We start from the raw sequence: 20030 nt of genomic DNA, 5'->3' as shown, positions 1-20030 counted from the left end.
ACAATAAATTCAGAATAAATATCAGCAATACAACAGATAAAGGCCAATAATAGACATTTACAAAATGTTAATAAATGGTTACAGATTTCTAAACACCCTTCTTTGAATAAACTCAAAAAGTTCTAACCCACAGCGTCAGTTCACATTCACACATTCACAGGGTTGCGTGAGTTACAAGCACACATCTACTCTGTTCCAATCTGTAAAGTCCCTGAGACATCCATATTTACACACATAAGCCTGGCATAATGACATCTGCATCTCACTTTAGTAATATTCTGTATGTTGCACCATTTTGACTGAGTTAGGTTCAGCTCAGGACATCACAGCTTCTAAAATACTGGGTTTAAGTTGTTTTTGTAATCTCACCAGCATTCTTGTGGTGATCCGGTCCCTCTGCAGTGGAAGAAGGCTAAGTGTGTTAGCCCATAGTAGCTGGAGTGAGGCCCAAACTCTTAAAATAATAAAACACCATCCAAACCAACAGTTGGATTGAAAATACGATTTGGGGGTCTGATTCTTGGATGGTGTTCATTTCTAGTTGTTCAGTGCTAGAGAGTCTAAACTTCTATAATTTTTAATAGCCTTGTTTGAATATACTTGTAGTGTTTATGCTGCTAGAAGAAATCACAACATATAAGAAGGCATCAAATATAATAAAGCACCATTAAAATGAAATTAAAAGCAGTTATAAGTCTGACTTTAAATTTTAGCTATATATTTATTTAGGTATTCAGCATCCTGGAATATTTTTTATTATTATTATGGCTGACTCATTTGTTATTGGAAAATATTCTTAAACCCACATTTAGCTGAAAGGCATTTGTCCTTTCTTAGCATATGCCTCAGTTTATTTTCTTAAAATGTGATTCTAAATAACAGATCTAAGTTGTTCCGGTTTCTGATGATTTTTTTTTCCATTATTTTTTCACTTTCCTTATAGCTTGGAAAATGCTTTTCCCTCTTGATACTGCATTATTTCATTCAAACTGCTGTAGCATTTTAATGTCAACAGAGCTGGAAAATTTGAGGTTAGATAGTGAGGGAGAAATTCCACACTATATACACCTGCTAAAAATTAAAATATGCTTAAGTGTTTTGCTAACCTACTAAGAAAATCATGGACAAGAAAACTATTTTCTATAAGCCAATCAAACATTCTCTAGAAAGACAACTTAGCTGTTATTTAAATCATGTTTTCTATTAGAGTTTATTCAAATCCTGGCATAGCTATTTGTTTTCAGTATAAAGTGTTTATTTTCTATGTCTAATCTTCACTAACACTTTCACTGAGAAGAAATGTAATAGTTCAGAAAGTTCCAAACTGGCCTGGAAGTTCAGCCAACATGTTCATAAACGTTTCAGGGAAAATCTTACAGTTAATCAGCCCTACTTTTGCCAGGAAAAACAGAAATGTTGAAAATTATACGTCTTTCTTCTATGACTGCTTGATGGTAGATTACATATAAACAAAGAACTCCTTTCATTTCTTAACTCTAGAGGAAAAAAGATAAGATTATACAATTACATTGCTGTTATATTTTCATGAGCTCTGAATTTTGTCATTGCTGTAAATGCTGATTAGTCAGTAACACCAATGGAGACCAGACTGTAAATGGTATCAAGCCGAAGTGGTATCATTTTACACAGACGTTGAACTTTTTGGGGGCAGTCTTCTATATATTTTTGCACCTCTTTGGTACAAGGGACAAGAATATCAGGTCCAGCAATTGTTTCCCTTTTCTAACACTGGTGATTCCATACTCCTGTTTTTGGCAGTTCTCATGTGGACTTTCTGGACATAGAAGTACATGTTTGTTTTTAAAGGTTTCTGTGTGTTTTATATGTAGAGAAGTTATATGATTGTAACAGGTTCTGATGTGGATTATACCATTGTAAATTAAAAGTGACACCACTTAAACCAGAGGAATTATTTTGCTAGTCAAATGAAAACAAACAAAAAAGTATTTTATGGTGGAAAAAAGAGTCTTTTAAAGAAATGTCAAAATAATAACAGCTCAATAAAGTTTTAAAGCAAGACAAATACAAGTAAATATGCAAAAGTCATAAAAATGTGTTTGCAGAGGTATTTCCTTTGTATTAGCCTGGTTCATATGTGACTCTTGCATGACGTGACTTGATTTCTGTTATTGACTTGATTTCTGATTTTGCCAGCAAGTATAGGACTAAAAAATCTGTCCAATGCATGTTTTGTGAACAGATTGTGCAGAAATCTACAATGACGGCCATAAGCAAAGTGGATTTTATAAGATGAAACCTATCCAGAGTCCTACTGAATTCCTTGCCTTCTGTGACATGTCTGAAGGGGGTGGTTGGACTGTTTTTCAGAGACGTTCCGATGGCAGCCAGAATTTTGATAGGTAGGTACTAGACTTAGCCATTAAAATTGGAAACAAAGTGGAGAAACATTAAACCAGATGGAGCTAAATTAAATCTTAACTTTAGAATTATATGAATAAGTTGTTATTTCAAATAAAAGGGAGGAATGGTTATTCTGTGGGACAGCCTTCAGATAAGATAGCACTTCTGGCTCTGTCTCTCTTCTGGGAGACATCTCTTCTAGTCTTTTTCTGGCAGCTTGTGCATTTTACATGAGGACACTTCAATGTCAAATGCATTAACAATTGTTGGAGCAAGAACTCTTAATGACAAGTAAGGACTACCTTATCTTTTGCAAATGGTAAAAATCTAAAAAGGTAAAAATCTAAAAAAGTAAAAATGTAAGCAGTCTGCTTGACCGAAATACCATCAGCAAACAAGTATAAGAGAAACCCACCACAGAGTAATTTGTAGCTCATGGTAAAATGCCTCCAGGAAAGATAAGATGGGTGAGAACTTGATTTGTGGACACCTAATCTCCTTGCCTTTGCCAAGACTCAAGCATTTTTGGGAAATGCCTAGAAGTGAAATTTTTGGTGCTGTGAGACTTGAATAGAAAAAACCACAAATATTTACAGATATTAGAAGCATCAAGAAGGTTTTTAGAACCTCCACTTTTCCCAGTTTGCTTTTCACATATCTGCATCCTTCTGTGGATTTGTGTCTTACCCGTGTTTATAAATACTGTAACTAACTTTACAATACCCTTATGAAATAGAGAAGCGATCCCCAGAGAGGATGAAAAACTGCAATCCAGCCAAGAAAACTTTGCTATTCTTATTTTATAAAATAGGGTCAGACAAGCTACAGAAGCGATCTGTGGCAGTTTACAATTGTTACCACCACATGCCACCCATTATTCTTCCTTGCCAGAGACTACCAGCTACTTAAGTCACAAAGGCTCCTTTCTCTTATGACTGCCTGTCCACAGCCTAATACTTTCACCCATTGGTTGAAGTATGGTTGCTTCTCATCAAGGAAATAGATCATATTTTTGTCCTCATTAGAACATGTCATGAAACCAAAACCACTGAGAAAGTGTTTCAAAGCCACTGTAGACAGGGAAAAGATTCAATGCTTTCAGTATACACATTAGTTCTTGAAACTATGCACGAGTATGAGTTCAAAAATTGTTAGAATCAGTCAATAAGACAAAGGTGGAAACAGCTAGCTAATACCTCAATTTACAAAATTATATATCCAGCTGCAGGAGTTTCACAGCTTAATCAAATCACAGAAAATAGAGAAAAAATGCTTGTGATACACCTACACATTCACTTAGATCCCCTGGATTTCACCAGGAAAAATGTTTTCACTTCGGGTAATTGTGCTATACCAGAGATGGGACTGAGCTAGTGTGTCTTCTTCTGGTCTTAAAATCTGTTAATCTTAAACCACTTTGAATGTACCTCTTAGGACTACTCTTTGGACTGGGTTTCAGTGACCAGTGTACTGTGGGATTCAGCTTTTCACATGTGAGAAATAGAAATAATTCTGTAAAGATCAACAATGTGAATAAGATAATAAAGTCTAAAATGTTTATTAATGTTCTGATATATAATGAACCTACAAAGATTTCAGCAGAGGACTACCAAGGTGATCAAGGGCTGGAGCACTTGCCCTATGAGGACAGGCTAAGGCTTGTTCAGCTTGGAGAAGAGATGGCTTCAGCAGAACCTAATAGTAGCCTGCCTCTACCTACAAGGAGGTCACGAAGAAAACAGAGCTGTTTGAGAGCTCGTTGAGTAAACAGGCTCTTCACAGTGGTGTCTGGTGGGAGGATGAGAGACAAAGTACATAAGTTGAAACAAGAGAGGTTCAGACTGGATATAAGTAAAAACTTTTTCACCATGAGGTCAGCAGGTTGCGCAAAGAGGATGTGCAGTCTCCATCCCTGGAGGTTTTCAAGACCTGACTGGACAAGCCCTGAGCAACCTGGTCTGATCTCATGGCTGACCCTGCCTTGAGCAGGACATTGGACTAGATTACCTCCTGAGGTTCCTTCCAATTTGAAATATTCTGTGATTATGATTGTATGATAAAATAAACATCCAAGCAAGCTTGCTTTTTTTATAAATTAGTAATTTATACCCTTTTCAGAGTCTGGACTGACTATGAGGAAGGCTTTGGAAATTTTGTTTTGACAAATGGTGAATATTGGCTTGGAAATAAAAATCTTCATTATTTGACTAATCAAGGTAAGATTTGTATTGTTACAATAGTCTTCTATTGTTTCTGTTTCTTTGTGCTTTCCGGGCCATTTTTTGTTATTGTTTTTGTTAGCATAAATCCTGAGTTCTGTTGTTAGTCTTCATGGACTTCTCCAAGTTTCAGAACAAAACACATTTGAATATATGCTTTCTAACAAAAGGTTCAAAACTGTCATTGCGCCAATGGCATGCAGGGAGCCCCTGCAAAACAGGGAATGGTAGACAGGAGTATACCTTAAAAGAATTGTCTCTACCCATTTCACAGTCAGCATCACTAACAGTCCAGAGTCAGGTAGTATGCTGTACCAATTCATTTAGTCAGGGCTTTACATGGCTGCATAGGCTATTACATGAAGGTAAATCTAGGCCTGTCCTGTTGATTAGGCTAGTCTTAGAAAGCTATTTCCATCGTTCTAATAGTCACTCAATCTAGGATAACTTCTGCTTTGCTGTAGAATGCTGCATATACAAACTTACCCACTGACTTAGCCAGCTAATTCATATGCAAATCAGTGCCACCAGGATGTGGTCCTAGTTTAACTCTTTTATCTTCAGAGTATAAAAATCTAATTTTCTTAGGTGTACGCCCATTGATTGATTCTCATTATCCTTTCATTACCACCTCAAATACCTTACTAAAATATAAAGACCATAAGGCCATTTTTTTTTAGATATTTTTTGTCTACACTTGAAAATCTGTATTGGAATAATTCTAAAATTTTCTAAACTGAATCAGGTGAATAAAGACAAAGAATAGCAAGATATGCTTTTATATGCATAAAGAAAGAAGATAAAAACCCATAAAATATGCTGTGATGATAGAGATAAGATTCATGATAAAAACATAGTATTTCAGTCTTCTACTATAATACTCTGTTCTGAAAAGTAGTGAGATAGGCTAGTGTAACCAAAATAATTTGTGTTGTTATTTCTTAAGGGAACTATACTCTAAGAATTGATCTAACTGATTTTGAAGGAGAACGGCGTTTTGCACAATATGCAAGATTCAAAGTTGCAGGTGAAGAGGTAATAAAATATTAAATAATGACTAGAGGTTTTAATGAAAATGTGGATTCTGTAGACAGAAAATAAACATACAGCTTCCCTAATTTTCATGAAGGTTTGTGTAGAACCTTATTATCATATTTTCTTTCTTACGAATGCTTGGAATTTTCAAATATGTAATAACAGTGGTTTACATGGATACATCAATTTCACACTTTCTGTAAGATGTATGAATCATTGGTTTAGCAGCCATGGATAAAAGCAGTTTTTCTATTTTTATTGATATTAACAACAATAATGGTGCATGATGTTCTGATTTGTTAATATGTACTGCAAACTAACTCTAATATTGTTTTTATTATGTCATTTATACATAAGGTTATTGACAAATTTTACCCCTGGTAAGCATCTTTACACCCCTTCATTATCTAGTACACAGTGTTTAAGTGGCATGACATTTCTGAGCATAAAAATAGTAGCAAATGGAACAGATTAGTTTCCTCTTTGTGGTTTCACTCTCTGACATGCTAAAGGTTAAAGACATATTGGAATTTTTTTTTTTTTTCCTTTCTTCACATTTTTCATTAGCATTCTTACGAGATGAGTTGTGGTGAATACTCTGGTACAGCTGGTGATTCCCTTACTGGTGGATTTCATCCTGAAGTAAAATGGTGGGCTGATCATCGAGGAATGAAATTCAGTACTAGAGACAGGGATAATGACAATTATGAAGGGAACTGTGCTGAAGAGGAAAACGCTGGCTGGTGGTTTAACAGGTATTTTGATTTATAGCAGTATTGTCAACTATTCTGCTTCATGCGTATTCATACAATAATAACATATGGTAGAAGATAGCATTGGCATTGTTTATGATATTTGCAATCTGCCCTTGACCCCTACCAGAGATCTCAGTGCTGGTAAGACTGAGACTCACCTTAGAAGGGACAGCACCTACCACACAGCTCAAGCTGGTCTGTGATAACAGTATTTGCCGTAGGCTTTGGTCATCTTTGTTATCAGGCAGTAAGGAGCAGATAATTCTGCCCCTTTAAGGTGACCCGTTTTTACACAAATAGGTCATGTAGAGTTTGCAGATGTATTCCTGTTGTACTTCATTCTTGCATTTCTCCTGCGTTGCACTAGTCCAGATGTGGCAGTACTTCAGAATATCTGACAAGTTAAGCTAGTGCTGGGTTATTAAGCCTCACTTTTTTCACCTCAGTTCACAGCATCTCACTCATGTTATTCCTTCTATATCAAGATGGGAATGCATCCACTTAGTTTCTGTCAGTGAGCATGGCTGGACTGAGGGGAAGATTTTTTAAAATAGCATTCAGTAAAAGAATTCTAAAATCCTACTTACATACAAAATACCAATTCAAAAAGAAAGGATAAAACTGGTAACCTTAGCAGTGTCTGTATAGGCAGCTATGTTCTTTCCCTCAATTAATTAGATAAATATAGCCATGAAGAGAAACGATGGAATCTAGCTGTGTAATAGAGAGGTTTAAAATACAACTCAGGGAAGCATACTACTCTCTCAGTGTGATCTCAGTTCACTTGGCAAGAGCTGCCAGGCTGGATCAACTCCATTGTTTCTCTCTGTTGTGTCATCCTTTGTTTCTGTTTTTTAACTCCTCATTTTCCAAATTCTGTTTTCATGAGTAGCCTGTGACCACCTTAGCTGATATGATGTAGCTATTAACTCAATGTTTCACAATTAAGTACTTATTTTAATACATTTTAATATATTTGCATGGATAGTAGGTCAGCAGAATGTTTGAGACATATGGAAAAAAATCACATGTAGACAAAGTTTTTTTGCAGTTCTTACAAAAGCTAAGATATAAAAGGGAAAGGCAACTGTGCTGGATATCCTTTTCCTGTGAAATCAGAACTTCTGTGGATTTAGAGGAATATCTAGACCTCAAGTAGCATAAAACTCTGATACCATGCCATGGAGTTCATTAAGAGTGAATCACCAATCACTTTTAGTCAACTGCATACATTTTTTGTCTTTTAAAAACCTTTTTTTTTTAAATATTGGATTGGTCTGGACAAAAGAATGACCCCTTTGCAAAAGTAGCTGTACGGCAGAACTTGACAGTTATTAATACCTTGTAGTTGGTGCTACATAACTACTAAAGATAGCTGACTCCTACCAGGCTAGTTCCTATTATGGCTGTGTAGCTCATGCTCTTAAAGTGACAGTCTATCTGGATAACGAAAATGAGTTACAAATAGTGTTATTCCACTGCCTTGCTACTGACTTTTTTATGTTAAACCTAACATAAAACTGAATACTGCAAAATACTAGAAAATTTCAGTATGCTTAAATCCTACCCAAAAGAACAGTACTGGCAGAGAAATGAAAGCACTCAGAACACGTATTTGTCATGCACAGATTAGCAAACATAGAAGGAATTAGTGCTCTTGGCTGGTTTGTATAGGAGCTCCCAGCTATGAAGGAATTTTTTATAGGAAGCTCTATGCTATCTGGACAAATGAAATACAGAAACGCACAGATAATATGAATACCAAGGGATGTGACCCAAGTGAGGCCACATGGAAGTAGCTCAGATCTAGTTTAAAGCCCCTGGTCTTGCTCCAGCTCAGCACTTGTTATCCTGGACTTCTGCAGAAAAATGGCCTCTCTGCATTCTTTTGTAAGCAAAGCTCTAGAAGAGATTTTCAGCTTGGATGCAAATCCACAGAGCTGGGTTCACTCTGGTACTACACCCAGGTAATAAGCTTTGCTGCATCCAGGGCATTGCAAAGGTTAGTAGGTTCATAACTGGTAAAAGAAGAGCTAACAAGTCTAGCTGGACATGAGCTTATTCTCTCCCCAGCACTCCCAGTTTTAGTCACACCATGCATGGATGATCACAGTGGATCTGCCAGGCATCAAGTTGGGGCCACAGATCTCACTAACTTGGGCTTCCTGCCTCACCAATCATCCTGGAGACAGTATAGCTACATCCATCTGGGGCCGTACTGGAGTCAGTAAGTCCAGGCAGAATTCAAACAGTTCTTCAGGGAACCAACTCCATCTCTCCACATCTGTCATACAGTTAATATATAATTCAGATAAAATGTCCACGGATAATTGACAGTTGACTGTACTTTTGAAACTTGCAGTGCAGTTTTTCACTTCAAAAATTAGCCCATCAGAAAGAAAGGAGGAAGATAGGCTAACTTTAAGGTGTTTATTGACTTGTGAATAATGAATGTTGCTTCAGAATATCATATCAATAATCACATGCCAGTTGTTTCTTTAGTATGTCCAGTTACTTCAGACAGCATCCAGTCGGTTATAGAATACTGTATATTTTTGCTACTAGTGTCTCCCAGCACTAATTAAGAGTTGTTACTGGCTCGTGTTGCTGTTGACAAAATCATGTTTTGCCTGCTTCCATCAAAGGAAGTAAAAGAAGGGGTTCAGTTGATCTAGATGCCTCTTAGCAGTTATGATTCTTCTAATGAAATCTGTGTTTTGATTCAAAGTAGACAGAGTGCCTGCTCAACGCAGAATTTGTATGGCTAGAAAGATTATGTCAGCTCTGATACAAGTTTGTCATTCTCAAAACCAAAGTCACTTCTGATATTTGCAGTTTATAAGCTTTCAACCAACACATTACCAAAATTCAGCTTAAAAATTGTAAGCAATAAATAAGCATATATATATGAGAATTTTCCTATGAGGCTTTTATCACAGTTTTTATTTCAGTTCTCAAAAACTGTTGTTAATGAAGTGTAAGCAAAGCCAAAGAGACTAAGATTTGCCAGTAATAATATCCATAAGGTTCATTTGGACTGTTTTCTGTTTGCATATTTTCTGAAGTCTGCTTTTGAAATCCGTCGTGGTGTTCGACAGCTAGATACTCGCAGCATTTATAACAAAATACCGAATTGGGAGATAAACCAAGCTGATTCATTACAATGTGCTGCAAAAGAAACAACCATTTTGCTCTCCATATGGTCACATAAGGATTTAAACTTCTTTCTTGTAGAAACCAAATGAGTATCAAGGTTGTGCTGGTACTTACTCAAGCCTTTTGGGTTTTGCTAGGGTTTGTTTGTTTGTTTGAACCACTGTATTTAATAAACTGTAACAGCATTTCTGCCAAAACTAGGACAAGTGTGTTAAAGAACCAAAAAGAAAATGTACTTCATACAGTCAAATAAAATGCTAGCTCCGATGATCCAGTGAATTGGTATACATATGTTTAATTAGCTGATAGGTTTCATCTCTTTGTAAATAGAAGTCCACAGCTGAATAGGCAAACTGATGGTGGTATTCAGATTTTGTCATATGAAACACCATGTGGGGTAACTGCAAAACTTAAGAGGGGCTACCCTGGAACAACAAAAAGCAGAACAGTATTTCCTTCCCAGAGTTTTGCTTGGTGTATGCCCTGCTGCCACACATGAACTGAAAAACTCTGGAATAATTCTCCACTGAAACAGATTAGCAGGCAAAACTCAGAGAGCTAGTAATGTCAGAAAACGTGGAAAGAACAAAAAGAACTTGTTTCAAAGAAGCTAAGAGCACTTGCACTTGTGCCCTAATTAAACTGTTATTGTTTAGGCGCACTGAAGTCCACAAATGCAAATTTTTGCAGCTGTCAAACTGGGCTGTTAGCAACGTGGCGAAATTTTTGACTCACAGAAACTACAAATGCTTGCAACTTTTCTACAGGAGGCCTTATTTCTGTTTTCCTTTCCTTTTCCACCAGGTGTCACTCTGCCAACTTGAACGGTTTGTACTACAAAGGCCCCTATACTGCAAAGACAGACAACGGGATTGTTTGGTACACTTGGCATGGGTGGTGGTACTCTCTGAAATCCGTTGTCATGAAGGTCAGACCAGCAGACTTTGAACCTAATATTGTTTAAGCATTTTATTAAACGATTTATCTAGTTAATCTTTTAGCAAATCAATCCAAATTAAAACAGATGGGCAGATTTTTGCTTCTCATCTATGCATGTATAAATCTGGAATAATTCCTTTGCAACGAGTAGTTTTATGAGATGTAAATGAGAAGACAATCTGGCCTATGAATCTGTAGATACAAATACTAGTGCTAATATGTGTACAGGATTTTTTAAAAAAGGCAGGTGTTCACCTAGGAGTAAGGACATCTTGATCAACATGGAGAATTTTTGGCTTCTGCAGTAACTACAAATCCTTTCACCTTTTAAAAAAACTATTGTCACTGTGTTGACTCAAAAATGAAAATGAATTCTACGTATTACAATCAAAAAACTATTTAAATACAAGCATAAGGCTGGTTTAGTCAGTGGATGGAACATACTTTCTTTGGAATGATTCAAGGCTTTAGAAGTGAGTTGCCTGTAAATTCCTCTGATTTATTTGTTGCATGTGTTGTGTACATAGCATACATAAAAAGTATAAAGAATGAGGCAGGGAACTGAAGGAAGAGAAGGGATGAAGGCTAGAATCAATTGAATTCAGCATACAGAAGTGGATTGTCTGTTGTTGCTGAAGCATTTCTAGGGCTGGTCACATAATTTCTAACATTTTTAGATGGTCAGTAATTATGCCTTTCTTCTTCTTGGTAACCATTATGCCTTTCTTTTTTTGGTAACATTTGGTAACAAAACCTGGACTTTAATGTATTGACATTTGGAGTTTACCAAAAGGCTAAATAACAAAAGCTGCAAGTAATTTTAATGTGAGCTCCGCTTTGAACACAGACTATCATAATGTATGTGTAGAGGGAAGTGTATTTCATGTGCAACTAAAATCTGGCATTTCAGAGGTTCTTAGCGCTTGACTCTATAAATCTTTACTTTCTTTATGTATCTGTTAGTCTCCACAGCTCTCCAAATTCGAATGCCCTGTTCAGTCACTTCAAAGCGGTTCTGCTTCTAGGTCTATTACCTTCTCCTTTTCCTATGTCCTTGTCTTGGCTCCCTGGGCCTTCCCCTTCTCAAGCTGCAGATCCACGTTTTTCTTGTACAAGACAAATCATAAGAGAGACTCTGCCTACCCCTGGCTTTTGTGCCTAGCACCACAATAGACTCTAATAGCCAGTAATAACAAGAATCGCTGATTAGTGGAGAAGATAGGAACACTCTCTAGAAAGCTATCTGATGAAATGTAATCCATTTCTGCTGAGCAGATGCAAATGAAGATTTTAAAAAGCACATGGATCTGAGCCTAACTTGGGCACTTTTATTTTCCTGCTTTCCTAAAATAATTTTGCTTTTGTGATTGGACTGCCAGTCTCTCTCCCTCTGTCCAAATACAGTTTTTGAACCTGGCAGCCAGTTTCAGTCAAGTTTAACATAATTGAAACTAACTTTTGGCAATCTATCAGTCAATTTATAACTACATTGATATGAATACAGGTCAGCTGAATGATAACTCCCCGCATGGCCATTTTCCCTTCCATTTCCATCCTCCAAAACCAAAAGTTTGGCAAGAATCCTTGAAAGAATTGCATGGAATAAGGGAGGGCGGATGTGTAGAACAACTGGGGGAAAAAAGAGAGGTTCATATGAAACAGTCTCACTCAATAAGATAAATCAGATTACACCTAAACAAAAAAAGGGAATTACGTACAGAAAAAATGGGGTTCAGGCAGCTAAAAAGAACGTTATCATGTAAAAATGGTGCTGATAAAAATCTGCAGTATAGAGGTTTTGAGGTCTGTGCTTTTTGTGGTAATAGCAGGTATTCTAGAAAATCCAATCTTTTTCTTATGTCTCAATACATATTCTGCTAGAGGTTTCTAGCCTTTAGCACATCCCTATATCCCTGCATGAGAGGACCAGTGGATAGCTCTACAACTGCTTATTTGGAACCTTGTTTAATCAGTTAAACCAAATTAAATTCTGTATCTGACAGGAAGGCATGCCAGCCTATATATCTGTGTGTATGTATATATGTATATACTTATATACAGATCTATATATATTCAGTATTCAACATTAAAACAGAACATCTGATATGTATTTTTATCCAGTTTTATTACAGAATTTAAAATGGGTTCCTGTGTAACTCTATGAGCAGGTCTCTAGGTATGGGTCATTAATAATACAATGGAAGTTTTGGAGTACTTTAAAAAGATGTTGTAAGTACAGTATTTCCGATCATGATTTTCAAATTCTTTTGCTGCTCTAAGAGGAGAAGGTTTTAATTCTTTGCAAAAACTTGGATGACATTATGTAGAAATTGTAAAAACACCCTTATTTTTTCACAGGAAAATGGAAAGATTAGCTCATGTATTTGGAGAGTATCAAGACAGATCATATTCCACATAATTTAAATAAAAGACATGGAGGACTTAAGTACAGCAAAGTTGGATCTCTAGCACACAAAACGACTCTTAACTTGTACAGATTGTGCTCATAAAATCTGCAGTAATTTTTTTGTTTGCTGCAGCATAAATCCATCCTCTTTACTTATGAGAATGCTAATGAAATCTTTCAGCTGAGTTAGGGTGCTTTTGTCATATTCTGATGTAAAATTCGAACTCCCTTTCTCTATTGGAAATCATAAAATGAAGGAGGATCAAATCTTTCTTTATACATCTTACGTCTTTATGCATTTATATGTTTATTTGGACTGAATGCTCTTCATAACAAGGACTTTGATATCCTAGCTGTCTGAAAAGCATCTAACATACTGCTAGCAATATGCAAATACAGTATTTAATTCCCACCATCTTTCTATGGCCTTTCTTTGTATAATAAATCTTTTTGGCCACATGAAAATCATGAAAGTGCTGTAATTCAAAATGGTCATATAATTGTTCTCAAATAAACAAACCCTTTATTTTCAAAAGGCAAGTTTAAATACCTACTAGAAAAGAGAGTACAGCTTGGAAGAGAATTCTTTTCTCTGCCTGGCCTGGCCTGTTCGTATTAATTTATTTCCTCAACAGGTATGAACATGTTCTAAGGTAGTCTTTATTCTTACAAGATAGCAGAACAAAGGCCAGTTTATTTGTTCAGGCATCAGACAGAACAACATAATACCTCCCAAATAGCTTAAAATGAATACATACCATTTGATACAAATCATATAACCCAACAGAAGGAGAATAAGAATCAAGGAAATAACAAGGGAAATGCTTTGTCAGTCATGTTTTAATAAAGAACATAATGATAGCTACCAGCAATGTGTAATCAAAAATGCCTGGTTTTGTAATATTTGTTCAAGGGAAACACCTTTATATTTTCAGTTGTGTATTTCTGTTTTCTTCCATTTCCTAAACATTTTGGAGATTAAAAGAATGGAAATCATAAGCCCGAGTGAATTAAACGAGCAGTAAAAGAGCTTTATATGCGATAACATTTGTTTTGCCTAGAACTTCTAGTATGCATTGACAGAGCTGAGGTACTGCAATCTGGCCTACTGCTTTCCAGTGGAGACTCTTCTCTTCAGCTCTACTGCCTAGCTAGAGCCTACCTCTCCCCACCATTCCCAAAACTGTTATTCCTGACACCAATTCTTGAACCCCTTTTGTAAGTATAACATTTTGTTCTGTCAAAGCTACTTCTCCTCGCTGTTAGCAAAATGGTATACCCAGAAAGGGGAACTGAACCACAGCTCGCCAGGTCTGTGAACATTCCTATCATGTTCCTTTAGTTTTCTCCTCATTAGCTCAAAAAGAATGAAAATGCAGCTTTTTATAACCTTTTTTCTTTTCTTCAGTAGTAGGTTCTCTTTGGCACTTGTGAAGGAGGTAGAAAGAGCAGAAAAAGTATCCAGGGAAGTATTCTGTATCTAAATTTTCAAAAATTTCCACTTCTTTCTGTCTTGTTTTTTTTAAATTGTCTATTAAGAGGTCAACTTAGAAAGCAAAAAACGGAGCATTTCAAAACCAGGAGGTACTTGGAAATTAATATGAGCATATGCTTGCTGTTTTCTCAGAATAGGTCTGGGGATCAGGAAATCGGCAAGGTTTCAAGCATTCAGCCGAAATCCGTATGCAATATATGCTCAGAGAGAGAAAAGTTATAATTTTCTGTTAGTTAAAGTGCTTGTTCAAAGAGAGTGTAAAACTTTACAGTGATAGTGCTCTTTGATGCTTAGTTTTTTGTTGAATACATAGTGTTCATCCAAAAATCATCTTTTCCAAGTACCTGACGGCTATCTTAACCTTTTTTTAGTGCAGGATGAAATCCAGCTTGTCATTGCTACATCTTCAGTTACCTAAGACCTCTTAATCCTACCCTAATGCTAAATAGCTTGCATCAGAAATATAATGTGGATATCCAAACATTGATTAAACAACCCTGGGGCCAAATTCATATGTTTGTTTGCTTGCAGAAGAACCAAAATATGGCCTTTGCAAAAAACCCCCTGTAGCTCACTTTTTTCCACCCTTCCTCAGCAACTCGTAAATACTTGTCTATAAGTTTCTTTTACCTGTCTCTTATAGAATCTAAGCTTCCTTCCTTTCTTCTTTTCTTCCCTTCTTAACGACAGTCAGATCTTTAATCTTGTCCATTAGTCATGGTTTGCATACCTGTGAACACCTGGCTTAAGGAACCTGGGTAGCTCTGAGGTTCTGCAGAAGCTGAGCAAAGGCTCTGAGGAGCTAAATGCTGTACTTAAGGTGCCTAAAATGGCAGTGGGGTCTCTAAATCTATTGTGAGAATCAGTGTCCAATCTAGTTTATAAACAGGTTGGATTGAATTATTGTAATGAATATACCACCCAACACTGTGGGCAGGAAGATAAGCAGATTCCTCTTAAAAGTATATGGTTCTCACAAATGATTACCTGAATTTCAGTGCATCCAGTTTTGTTGTCCTTGCAAAAGGTTCCAAGTAATTTTCAATCCATAGTCTCCCATGTAATTGCAAAATTATATTGCCACAGGAGCCACTAGGCTGGCACTTTCTGCAACATGATAGTTCATATTAAATTAGCTAAACACAGACAAGTGACATATGAGCAGAAAGGCTTTTATGTTAGTGATATCCTGCACTAGATGGTGCTCTGTACATGTATTTTCTTAGGCAATATGACATTTGTAAACTAGTACAAACGTTTCTCCTGATTAAGTTAATTATTAAATGATTGTCGTGGTTTAACCCCACTAAGCACCACGCAGCCACTTGCTCACTCTCCCCCACCCAGTGGGATGGGGGAGAGAATCAAGAAAAAAAAAACCTCATGGGTTGAGATAAAGACAGTTTAATAGGACAGAAAGGAAGGAAAGATAATGATAATGATAATAAAATGACAATAATACTACTAAAAGAATTAGACTATACAAAACAAGTGATGCACAATGCAATTGCTCACCACTCGCCGACCGATGCCCAGTTAGTTCCTGAGCAGCGATCCGCCCCTCCCAGCCAACTCCACCCAGTTTATATACTGGGCATGATGTCATATGGTATGGAATATCCCTTTGGCCAGTTTGGGTCAGCTGTCCTGGCTGTGTCCCCTCCCAGCTTCTTGTGCCCCTCCAGCCTTTTAGCTGGCTGGGCACGAGAAGCTGAAAAATCCTTGACTTAGTATAAACACTACTTAGCAACAACTAAAACCATCAGTGTGTTATCAACATTATTTTCCTACTAAATCCAAAACACTGCACTATACCAGCTACTGGGAAGAAAATTAACTCTATCCTAGCCAAAACCAGGACAATGATAGAAAACATGTCAAAAATGTTTAAGTCAGTTTAGTCCTTAACTCACTTTTGAAATCATACATGAGTTCCTAAGGTTACCTAAACCCTATGGAAATTCACAGCATCTAATTATCTTGAGGTATGGCACATGTAGGCAGTTAAATTGTGGTCTCTTTAATTTAAAAAGCCTTGCATTACAACAGTAGTCCGTATCTTCTGCAGATTAGCAAACAGAAACAAAACTGTGCAAGTTCCAAACACTACCTGAACTAACATATCTGCAGTACTGTATTCCTGCTATGATTCCTCTACTGCTCTTCCCTGATGGGATCTCTTTCCATTTTTCACATCTCAACTACCCTGAAATTCAAAGGAACTTTACTGGAGTGAGGCCCATCTTTATATCATAACACAAATAATAAAGCATTTGAATGTTTCTTGTGATCAGGAAACTGAGATTTTGTGAACACTTGTGGCACCAGCAGGATGAAGTGCTTGTGCCATAGTGAATTCACCGTAGGGAAAGCAGGAAATCCATCTCCTGCCAAGATGCCATACACCCATCTGGGAAAAGCATCCTCCCTGAATCAGTGGGTTATTCATGTGGTACTCAGCAAATGTAAAATTCATGCTGCATGTAATTGCTAGAAAGTCTTCCAAGTCTCACTCTATAGGCTAGTATCCAAGTTTGAATTATTAACACTTGCAAGATGTACAAACATTTTATCTTGTGATGAAGGGGATTTTAATGATTGTAATGCATCTCCTTTTTCTTATTTTCTAATAACTTTGAATTACTCATTTTAAATATCCCATGGAAGTTTTTGAAATAATGCTAATTCAAATTGTTCCAGTCCTCTGTCACTGAATCCTCTTTACCTCTGTTATGCAGCATGCTTTATTAAAGATCCCAGCACAGTTCTCATCTATTCCTCTTATTGACTCTTCCTAACAAGGGGCTTAACAGCTTCTGAGTTGGTTTCACTACCCCTCTGACTCAGTACAGAAAAAAAGAAAACAGAAAAATCTCACCCATCTGGAAGAACACAAGTCACTCAACCTAAAATTTCTAAGCAAAAAGTTCTAGAGTACTGAAGGAAGGGAAGGGCTTCCTTTTTATGTTTATACAACTTGGAAAAAAAAAAGTCATTAATAACACAACTTGAAAAAAAAAAGTCATTAATATTTGCAATTCATGACAATAACTTTAAATTCTACTTTATATTTCTCTTTAACTCCCCAACATTAAACTAAAGCACTTGAGCCTCTAAACCTGGCATAAAAGTTTCATATGTAAGATACTAACTGGACACCTTCCCAGCTATGCAATTCTCAACTTCTTTTTTTTTCTCTCCCCAAAAGAATGAACAAAATTAATCTCATGCAAATCAACTCAGTCCCGTAAAGTTACACTGGGGAGGAATTAGGCCTGTCATCTGCTCCTCAAGCAGATCATTTACACTGTATCCCAAAGAAAACACAGCTTTAACAACAAATCCTTTCTATTGTTCTACTACTTTCTCATTAAAAAAGTATCAGCCATATTCATTATATAGCATTCTATAGGGAGTGTAGCCCTGTAAGTCTGTATGTGCTCTGTAATTCACCATATCTAATGATCAACAACCTTCTCCCATGTTACCAGAACAAAAATAGCTGTGCTTACATCCAGCTAGAGCTGGAAAGAGCTAGAGCTAGAAAGCAAGGAAGAGATTGCCCATGACATCTCAGACTTACTTGTTGATGTATGTGATAACAGGCTATACATTCTCTATATAGGTCTCACAATGTCTCTGTCGTTTGTACACTAAATAACCCTCAAAACCAAAATTCGAGAGAAATTAAGACATCCTGCAGCTTTTCAAAGAACACCCTCACTGAAGACGAGGAATGAGCATCAGGCTGTCCAACATAGGAAGAATTCCTGACAGAAATAATAATGGTATTATCAAATTCACTTTTGAGGTCTTCTGGTACATCACAAAGTGACTGTAGGGAAAATACGAACTTCCTTAGAAAACAGCACTACCATAATGATTTCAGCAGGTGAAATATAATTTATATGGATATGTACCTTTGTTTCTTACTTGATGGGCAGCCTGTTCATCTAAGACAGCTTTAAAAAAATACTGAACTCTGTATCACAGACTTTGCTCATGAACAGCTCTTACCAGAGAATACAAAAGACTACCTGTTTCACAAGGAAACATGCCACATTATGGTTCTTTATAATATCAGTGAGGATACAGATATTTTTGAAGACCGCAGTGGAAGCTGATGTCTGGCAGCTGCCTTGTCTCTGTTATTCACCTCTTTTTTTTTTTTTTTTTTTTACCTACAGTATCTCCTTTCAGTTGAATAGTGCGGGAACCAAAAATGTAAAATGAGACTCGAGAGAAGTCAGCTGCTAATAAAAGGTTCCACTGTCTTTTCTTGCTGACCCACTAATTTAAATGCAAGCAACTCTGATGTGATACCAGAGAAAGCCTTCATTGGGGTGTATTTATGCTTACTCATTAAAAACAAAGAAGTTTCAGCAGACTGCTTCTTGGAAATGTTGTGACATAAATCTTCAGCTACAAATGTGTTTCTTCGATTATATGATAAAAATAAATATTTTAAGCAAAGCCTGTATTATTCTCTGAAAAAAAGAAGTACTGCAGTACTGTTTATTTCACTGCCTATTTTACCATCAAGGAGCCCAATCATAGTGGGAAGAGAACAAGTGACCAAAGTTCAAATCCCTTCTCTGGGACATATAGATCTTGAAAGGCAGGGAAAATCTGGAACCCCTTCTGACTCATGGATCTCATTTTCTTAATATGAAGAAGAATAAAAACCAAATGTATACATTTTCAGTTTAAGAAGTAAAACCTAGAATTTGTACATCTAAAAGTGAGAATGAGTGTTTTCCCCCATCACCTCTGATTTTCTGTGTATCACGTAGCAAGTCACTGAACTCTTTGATACCCTCCTCATGTATGAGAGAAATATGATTTAACCATTTTACAGAACACTTTGAAACCTCCTCAGGAAACATGTAATTCAAGGACTACATTTTATTCTATTACTAGCCTAGGCTACTAGTTCTGTCTAATCCCTGTCTATAATCAGGAATCTTCAGGTTTTTCACTTGGATAAAACCTTACTAGCAGCAGTTCCTAAACTATGTACAGCATAGGAAGAGAGGTTAAGGCTTTTGTGCACTGTCTGCATACTGGTTTAAGGTAGCAGAATGGCTCCGTTTCAGAAGCATTTTCCACAGTGATTAATTCAGTCTCTGGGAGAGATGTACTGCGCAAGTATTTCAGGGTATATTTAAAATGGCCAGAGTTCTCCCTGAAAGATTACCTTTGCTAGCTTACATCCAAGCCGTGTATTTAAAGGAAAGAAGTGCTGACTATAGCAGGAGGCTCCACTATACTTAGCCCTTATTGTCTTCAGTTTCTAGACTGGCATGATTAATTAAGGAAGTCTGCAGCTTCAACTTCCACAGAGACAGCAGCGCCGAAGAGCAGGAAGTAATCAGCTCTAGTTGGCACCACCATCCATTGTATCAATATTCACAGAGACAGGATCAGTAACTCTTAATAAAAGCACTGCCTGTTACAGCCATTTTAAACACACTGCAAGCTGCTCATCGTAAATAGCAAATGAAATCCAGAAGTACAAGTCAATGTGCATAGTATGGTATTTCAGTCAGTTTTCTGTGATACATAGGAAGTAGGGAAAAAAAGTCAGGCATACAAGGATTTCTTGGAGAATTCTAGTAATACCTAGGGGCTTAGAAAATGCT

The 20030-nt window shown here is 36.7% G+C and overlaps 1 protein-coding gene across 2 annotated transcripts in view; it reads left to right on the top strand.

Moving 5' to 3' along the window:
- FGL1 (fibrinogen like 1) overlaps positions 1–18871 on the top strand; it is a 30098-nt gene extending 11227 nt beyond the window's left edge. The window contains exons 6-11 of one of the 2 annotated variants that reach the window (XM_050895847.1): positions 2222–2381; positions 4501–4598; positions 5548–5636; positions 6204–6391; positions 10352–10475; positions 18576–18871. In XM_050895847.1, the coding sequence (XP_050751804.1) occupies positions 2222–2381; positions 4501–4598; positions 5548–5636; positions 6204–6391; positions 10352–10475; positions 18576–18596 (680 nt within the window). In that variant the 3' untranslated portion in view covers positions 18597–18871. Of the gene's footprint in view, positions 1–2221; positions 2382–4500; positions 4599–5547; positions 5637–6203; positions 6392–10351; positions 11398–18575 lie in introns of those variants that run through there. The other variant, XM_050895846.1, reaches the window with a different exon arrangement.
- Positions 18872–20030: the final 1159 nt, after the last annotated feature.

This window comes from Gymnogyps californianus, chromosome 4 (genome assembly GCF_018139145.2).
Source record: "Gymnogyps californianus isolate 813 chromosome 4, ASM1813914v2, whole genome shotgun sequence".
Taxonomy (NCBI): Eukaryota; Metazoa; Chordata; class Aves; order Accipitriformes; family Cathartidae; genus Gymnogyps; species Gymnogyps californianus.
The sequence above is the reverse complement of the archived record's forward strand: the minus strand, read 5'-3'. Positions and strand labels throughout refer to the sequence as shown.